Source organism: Miniopterus schreibersii, assembly GCF_964146895.1.
Source record: "Miniopterus schreibersii genome assembly, chromosome: 5".
Taxonomy (NCBI): Eukaryota; Metazoa; Chordata; class Mammalia; order Chiroptera; family Miniopteridae; genus Miniopterus; species Miniopterus schreibersii.
The window spans coordinates 49,472,001-49,480,126 of NC_138106.1; the positions used below are offsets into that span (position 1 = coordinate 49,472,001).

Genomic DNA, 8,126 nt, shown 5'->3' on the forward strand with positions numbered 1-8,126 from the left:
TTGATCAGAAATTAGAATGTCCTTCGAAAACCCCTTCCCGTGTGTGTGACAAGCATGTCATTGTCCACTCATCTCCCTTTCCTCGTGTGCTCAGCCTCTCCTGTGCTTTTGCAGGACCCGTCCATTTTCACAGTGTTGACTGCCAAGTCTCTCCGCCCTGGAGTGGCCATCGCTGATTTTGTCATCTTCCCACCTCGATGGGGGGTCGCTGATAAGACCTTCAGGCCTCCTTATTACCACAGTAAGTCTCTCTTTTGCCAAGCCACAGCAAAGAGACAGCAGAGCAGTGAGCGTTGCCCATTGGGAATACTGCCAGAGATGTTTCTGGATGCCCTGCCCTGGCTGGAGTCCAGGATCCTGCCTCCCCAAGCTGGTGCTGTTCCCCAGACGTTTAGCTGCTTAAATAGCACAACTTCCCCAGGGGTGGCAGCGATGTGTTGACTCTGAGAAGGAAACACTTTGTAATGCCAAAGCCCAGTTCCTCTGACCCTGAAGAGAGGTAGAAAGGCTGATAAAGTGAGAAACAAATTTCTTTACATTTCAGATGCTTCTTTGGGGGGGAGGAAGATTGTTGGTTAATTTGTTGTTTGGGGAAACCTCATTATCTAAGTCTGGAGCGAGAACCAGTAAAATGTGCCTTCTCTGGTTATGTTGACAGGGAGAGCAGATTACAGTCCACACCAGGGGATAAACGCTATTCAGGAAGCACTTTCTGAAAAGCATTTGTTGCCTAAAACAGAACTTATGAAATCTATCATTTTTATTCTATTAATTTTATTATTACTAACAGCTAACAATTACTGACCACTTTCTATGGCTCTAGTATAAGTTCTTTAAAGGCATTAACCTTTAGGCCTCGTAACAGCTGTCAGAGATGAGTAGCATCAGTATCTTCTTTTTTCAGAGGATGCAACTGAGACCAGGAGCATTAGGTACTTGCTCAGGCCCTTCCTGCTAGTTAAGTGGTGGGGTCGGGACTGAACTGCAGGCAATCTGATGCCAAAGCAGACACTCATGACCACTATCCAATGTGCCTAGAACAGAGCTGGTAAACCATCTGCGTCTAATAGATATTTACTTAGTACGTGAAGGCATCACCAAGGATATGGTGCTTCGTGGCTGTACTTAATGAAGCTGGTGTTTTTAACTGTGCAGTAGCTATCTGTAAATCCAACCTAAAGATCAGTGTATAATTCCACTTCCTGGAGAGTGCATTTTTGTACACAGAGTTCTGGGAAAACTGAGCAGGAACATTCTAAAAATACAAACCCCTTTCCCTAGTTAACCTCAGGGCCTCCTGTCTATTTGAGGCTCCTCTCTATAGTACCAGCTCCCAAGATGCCCGGGCTCAACAGCATAGAAGGGTGCAATGAATGGGCTGTTTAGGCATCTGCAGAGTCCCTCAGAGTGGAAGAAGGCCATTTCAAGGTCAAACCCCAGCACCTTTTCAGGTGACACCATTATGATTGAGAAATGGATACAATTAGTTACCATGACAGACACCAGATGCTTTGTGAATAAAGTTGTTACAAACTAGGTCCTTTCTGCAGAGTCAAGCCTATCACAGTCCCTAACTGTTCTCCTGAAGATAGGTCCTCAGAGGAGCTATTGTCAAAGAGAGAGAACTGTTCTGGCTTATAGCCTGCACCTTAGACTCTAGGCCTTCATAATTCACCATTCCACATAGTTCTTGTATTGAGGTTGTTCTATGTGCCTGAGGTAATGGTTCTCAATGTTAGCAGGCTGCCCGAGTCACCTGGAGCGTTATTGAAACACACATTCCTGGGCCCCATGCTCAGACTTGCTGCTTCAGTAGGTCCAGGTAGGGCCCCACAATTTGTATTTATAACAAGTTTCTACATGAAGCTGATGCTACTGTTCCAGGGACCATAGTTTGAGAACATTAGGGAACATGAAAATTGCTTAGAATGCCTTTTTTTTCAATGTTTATTACCAGGGCCCACTCCCAGAGAGGTTCATTAGTTGGTTTTGAGGTGGAACTTCAATTTGCATTGTGCACTAGCAAGTCAGGAGATTCTGAGGCAGGAGGTATGCAGACCACGTGCTGAGAGACAGTGGCCTGAGGCTGTCTCCTCAGCCAGGGAAGGGGGCAACGGAGCAGTTGGACTCAGGCAAGTCTGCTACTGTGCCACAGCTCTCAGCCCGCTCCTTGATTTTGGTTTGTAGTTCACATTGCCTGAAACAAATGGCCTTGTGAAATGCTTCTTATAATTTTTGAAAAAACTCTCAAGTAAATTGGGCCCTGGATAGACAGATCTCAACAAAGTCATGGTTGCCGCAAGTTAGTTGGAAAAAACACAGAATCCCAAGTGAGAAATTATTTTTTACTAGAGATATTTAAGATATTGCTTTAGCAGTACTCAAAATCTTTGCTGCTTTGATGTGACTTTATAGGAGAAGTGGAAAATTATTAGTGTAGAAATATTGCATCCAATCATCTTAATGTGCCTTGGTCAACTGGTCTCAGCATTAATCAGAAAGGCAAGGTCTATCTACCTCCCACTGTCATTTGAAATATATACAATGATATAGAAATGTCATCACCAAACTCATTGCTGCTTAAATTCATATTCAGATCAAAGCTGAATTCTGTTCTTGCTCTCTTCTTAAAATTAGGCCATGAAAGTGACCCTGCGGACACATACTGGAGTGAGGAGTGTGACAGTATTTAGATCATGAGAAGAACTGCTTTTGAAAGAGAGACACTTTATGCTTACAGTCGCGTCTCTTCCTCTATTTCCTCTTCATAGACAAACAAGTGGAGCTATGACCTGGATCTTACCTTTTCTGCAGGGTTTTGTTGTCTGGGAGGGAGGGTATGGCTGCTCAGTCAATTACAGAATTATTTTGGCATTTAGTTATACTTCACATGCAAGGAAGAGGGGTAGGGCATTTATCATGTGAAATGTTTGGCTTTGCAAGGGTTGCCACTGCCAAATCTCTCTACTCTGTTCATGGTTTGTACTCTTAGCACTCTTCTGGACAGACTATGAGTAATTTTAGACAGGCTATTTCTTATTCATCTCCGCCAATACTTAGCACAGTATCCAATTATATATATCACTTGGATGTATAGACAGATGGATGGGGTGGGAAATGGACAGGTGAATGGATGGATGGGTAGGTGGGTGGATGAATGGAAAGGCACTTAAATTTACTCAGGTGTTATATTTCTTTAATTCTTGTTCTAAATGCATTGCTATTCTAATAAAAAGCTTTATTTCAATAGAAACATACTTTTGGAAGAGTGGGAACATGGTGATATTTGTCAAGTTTTATGTAACTCCAGGAAACACAACTAAGACCAATGCATTTAATTTATGTGGAAGCAAATTTCCATTTAATACAAGAGAACTTTTTAACACTCTGAGCTTTGTTGAATAGAAAGCTTAGGTAGTTTAGAGCTCAGGGAGCTTTGTTGGGTAGAGAGAGTCCATTCACAGGAGGCATGCAGGCAGAGCACGGGAGACAATCTGTCAGGAATGATGTAGAAAATTCTTCTGTATTAAGTAGAAATAAAGATCCCTTCTAATTTTAAGATTTTAGAATTCTATGAGAATAATGTCAATGAAAATAGATAAGAATGAATCTATCAACCATTTTTAAGATTGAAAGACTGAGATGATATCAGGTTCAGATACAGAAGATAATATTTGTTAGAATATAGCATTTATGAACTAGGTTTTACAAATGCTAAGACCCTTTCACACAGATTATCATTTGACAATGGACTCTAAGTCCAGAGTTCTTTCCATTACCTTATCTTCCACACACACACCACCTCAGTTCTCTAGATTGGGAACCAGAAATATGGTGATATATGTACTACTGTGAGGCTATTGGGGAAGGCTCAGATCACAAAAGAAGATAATTTGGGTTTTTTTCTTTTTTTAATATATCTTTATTGATTTCAGAGAGAGGAAGAGAGAGGGAGAGAGAGAGATAGAAACATCAATGACGAGAGAGTCATTGATTGGCTGCAGCCCGCAACCTGGGCATGTGCCCTGACCGGGAATCGAACCCTGATCCCCTGGATCCTAGGTCGATGCTCAACTGCTGAGCCACGCCTAGCTAGGCAAGATAATTTTGATATGAGGATTATAACCCTAAATGATGGAGTACATCCACTCTTTATTACAATTTACATTTTAATTACTATTAAAATTCTTGCCTGGGCTCTGATTTTCAGACCTAGCGCACTCGCTTTCAGGCAGTGGGATACAAGAGCTCTGCTAATCCACACGGCCAGGGAGCAGAACTCTGCCCACCAAGAATTCCACTCCAATGAATGTTTCCCAGTTGTTCCTTTGCTGATCTGTATTCTTTATTAATCTTATAAAATGTAACAGATTCTCCTATCTTCTTGTCATTCTGAAGAAATGATGTTTGAAGGGTCTTAATGTTTATGGGTCTGCCTTGGATAATAAAAAAAATACTGCTCCAACCTTCCCAGGGAACTGCATGAGTGAATTCATGGGACTCATCAAAGGTCACTATGAGGCAAAGGAAGGTGGGTTCCTGCCAGGAGGAGGCAGCCTGCACAGCGCAATGACTCCCCATGGGCCCGATGCCAACTGCTTTGAAAAGGCCAGCAAAGCCAACCTGGTACCTGAGAGGATTGCTGATGGCACCATGGTAAGCAAGTTAAATGCCAGGCCCTGGTGGCCTCTGGGCTCCCCAGTCTTGTTGAGAGAAGAGTCTGATTTTTATTTCTCCAAAGTCACAGAGGAGGAGTCAGGAGAGGAGAGTGTGTGTCTGTCTGTCCATTCTCATGTGTGTATGCGCACCCCCTCCCCCCCGTGTGTTACTAGACTCCCAATACAGTGAGGGTAGAAAGAGCTTAGGACTTGGAGTCAGGCCCGGGTTCAATCCCTAGCTCTTAGTTCCTGTGTGACCTTGAATAAGTCACTTAACTTCTCTGCTTCATTTCCTCCATCTGTAGAATGGGTACCGTATCCAGCCCAGGGGGTGACTGTCATTTAACCTTACAGACTATCCAGCACTGTTCAAATGTAAGGAAATATCATTAATCCTCCGGGAGGGGCCTTCCATTATCTGCATGCAGCCCCATGTATATATGCTCTGTCTTCAAGTCGTCTCTTGCTTTTGACGTGCTCCTGCAGGGTCACAGTTGCAGAGGATGCAGGATGTTGCCTTCAGCTGGGTTCTCAAGCCAAGGAGGGTCAGGACAGCGAGCAGCAGTTCTCTGCTGTTTTCTCATTTTCTTTTGCTCTCCTTTGGCATGGGATGAAACTGATGGGATTTAAAACCTGTTTTGTATTCCTCTTGAGTCAGGCTGTAAACACTGAGGCTGAACACAATTGCAGACGGCTGCTGTACTTAGTTTTATTTTATTTTGCATTCTGGGAGGTAGAGTTTATGGACCACAAGGAGTGATTTTATGCTAAATTATATGCTAATTTGCATTACATTTTTAAACAAATGCCTTCAATACTACCTGACTTTAAAATTAATAGCACAGACCTGCCTGACTCCATGCCCAGTTTGCTAACCACCTAAGCAGGCAGAATTATCTGTCCCTTTGTCCAGTGCAGCTTGCTTTCAGTTCCAATCCTGGGGCCAGAGTTGGTGTAGCTGGTCTGCAGAGGGAGGCTGAGAAGAGTCTCATCTGTTTGACCTCAGCTCTATTGCCCATTGCAAGGGCCTCTGTGGAGTTTTTGTAGACCCCTGCTTCTCTATAAGACATGGTTTGAGAATCTCAGTTAAGCTATTGCCTCTGAAGTCTCCTGGAGGTGCACAGGCTACTCCAGAATTGCCACTCGATAGTAGTCAGTGTTACCAGGGAACAGCATTCTGCAACAGTGAGGCACAGGGCAGGGCTGTTTTTATGAGAGCAAGACTTGGGTGACATCTAGGGCTGGAGCACTAATGAGAAAGATCTCTCCTGTGTGGGAGCCTTGGGGCCAGGGAGGCCCTGAGTAGCCAGGAAGCCAGGCTACTGGTGGGAGAGGGCCCAACACTTTATCTAGACCTAACTTTGGGCCTCCCTCACCATTTCCCATTGTATAATTTGAACCCAGGCCCATCTATATGCTTCAACCTTATTCCAGTTTGGAATAAATTAACTTTATGTGATACTATCTTCATAGCTCAGCTGGGATGGGGTTTTGTTACTCCAGTCAGACAGCAAGGCTCCTAAGAAGCAGTCAGCAAAGAGGCAACAATAATAATGGCCTTGATAACAACCCTTATGTCTGAATAGTGCTTTATAACGTGTAAGGCACATCCACATGACCTCATCTGGTCCTTGAGTCAAGCCTGTCGCAGGAAGTCAGGCAGGGACAATCATCTCCATTGTCTTCAGCAAGAAGAAGTAAATGTATACTGGACACCACACAGTACTGAGGGTTCTCTCGACTGTGGCACAGAGAATTTCCACTTTCCTTTTGCCCATCTATATTTTTAAAATTTCTAACAATGTGAGCACATAAGAATTGTAGGGTTTTATTTTGTTTTTTTATTTTTATTTTATTATATTTTTTATTTTTTTAAATATATCTTTATTGATTTCAGAGAGAGGGAAGGAGAGGGAGAGAAAGAGATAGAAACATCAATGATGAGAGAGTCACTGATCGAGCCAGCAACCCAGGCATGTGCCCTGATCGGGAATCGAACCCCGATTGCCTGGATCCTAGGTTGACGCTCAACCGCTGAGCCATGCCCGGCAGGGCATGTTTTTTGATTTTTAAAAGCCACAGAAAGTAGACAAATCAGCAGCCAGTGAAGCTGGAGTGTCTACCGTGCACAGAGCACTTACATCGTCTTACTGCTGCAGATAAAATCCTCCTGAACCCGGCGGGACATCCACCCTGCGCTCCCTTCTGGGACAGGGTTTCTAAATCGCTGTATACCGCCATCCCTGCCCCCTACTTCCCTCCTCTTCCTCCTTGCTCTCTCTTTTCCTACATCCCCTTCTCCCAGCTCACCTCTTGGTCAGAGTCCCGGAAAACAAAGGTCCAAATCCCAGCTCTGCCACTTCTTGCCACCATAGCTTTAGACAAGTCATTTCTCAGCTTCAAGCCTCAGTTTCCACCTCTGCAAAATGGGGAGTGTGGCCTCCCTCACGCGGACAGAGCCCCAGTGAGTGACGGGCCCTGAGAAGATGAGTACTGCTAGGACTTTCCCACCTCTGCCCTTGGATCTAGCAAACTTAGCTCCATAATGCTACACGGGCGACGTGAAGCTTAAGCGCCCAATTTCACTTTATAGAATGAAACTCGAGGCTCTGAGAAGTTCAGGGTCCTGCATAAGGCATCGCCCGCTTATAAGTGGTAGGGTCAGAGCCAGAGGCCTGGGCCTGGGCCTGCTCTCCTCGCCATGCTAGCACACGTGATTTATTATTCAAAGACTCTGCCCACTCACACCTTCTCTCTTGACATCTCGTCAAATGTGCTTTGCTACCCACCTCACCTCTTCTTTCTCATCATTTCCTGCAGGCATTTATGTTTGAGTCTTCTCTAAGTATGGCGGTCACCAAGTGGGGGCTCAAGACCTCTAATTGTTTGGATGACAACTACTACAAGTGCTGGGAGCCTCTCAAGAGCCACTTTACCCCCAACTCCAGGAGCCCAGCAGGACCTAAGTGAGACCAGAGCATCGCCACCATAGTTGAAATCCAATGTGTTTCCCCAGAATCTCGTGACTTCTGGCAGTATTGGGAGAGGGGGTGGGTTAAAATGAGAACTCACTTTTTGATAGTCAAGTGACTGAAACATTTGTAGAAATGTATTTGGAAAGTTCTATGGCTGTCAGCTTAATTACTCAATAAATACTTCCTGGTGTTGTGTCGAAGTGGCAGTTGGTCCTAATCAGTACCTGATGGAACAGACCTGCAGGGGCCAGGATTGGGGTCCATGCCACTGGACTGAGCCCGTTTGCATGGGCTTAGCCTGAGTGCCTTTATCCTAGAAGCACAAGTCCAGGGCATCTACCACGGACCACAAGACCAAGTCACAAGGAAGGACAGGCCAACATAAGGCCCATGAGTTCAGGCTGAAGCCAAGGCCAAGGCCCCAGGAGTCAGTTCAAGCATAAGGAAGCAAGGGGGTCAGCAGAACTTCAAACATCTAGTGTCATCCTTAAAC

General features: G+C 44.6%; 1 protein-coding gene across 1 annotated transcript in view; it reads left to right on the forward strand.

The window, feature by feature from the left end:
- HGD (homogentisate 1,2-dioxygenase) overlaps positions 1-7,833 on the forward strand; it is a 39,367-nt gene extending 31,534 nt beyond the window's left edge. Inside the window, exons 12-14 of the mRNA XM_081138700.1 lie at positions 115-241; positions 4,475-4,656; positions 7,479-7,833. Coding sequence (XP_080994826.1) covers positions 115-241; positions 4,475-4,656; positions 7,479-7,628 — 459 coding nt within the window. The 3' untranslated portion in view covers positions 7,629-7,833. The remainder of the gene's footprint in view (positions 1-114; positions 242-4,474; positions 4,657-7,478) is intronic.
- The last annotated feature ends 293 nt before the right edge of the window (positions 7,834-8,126 follow it).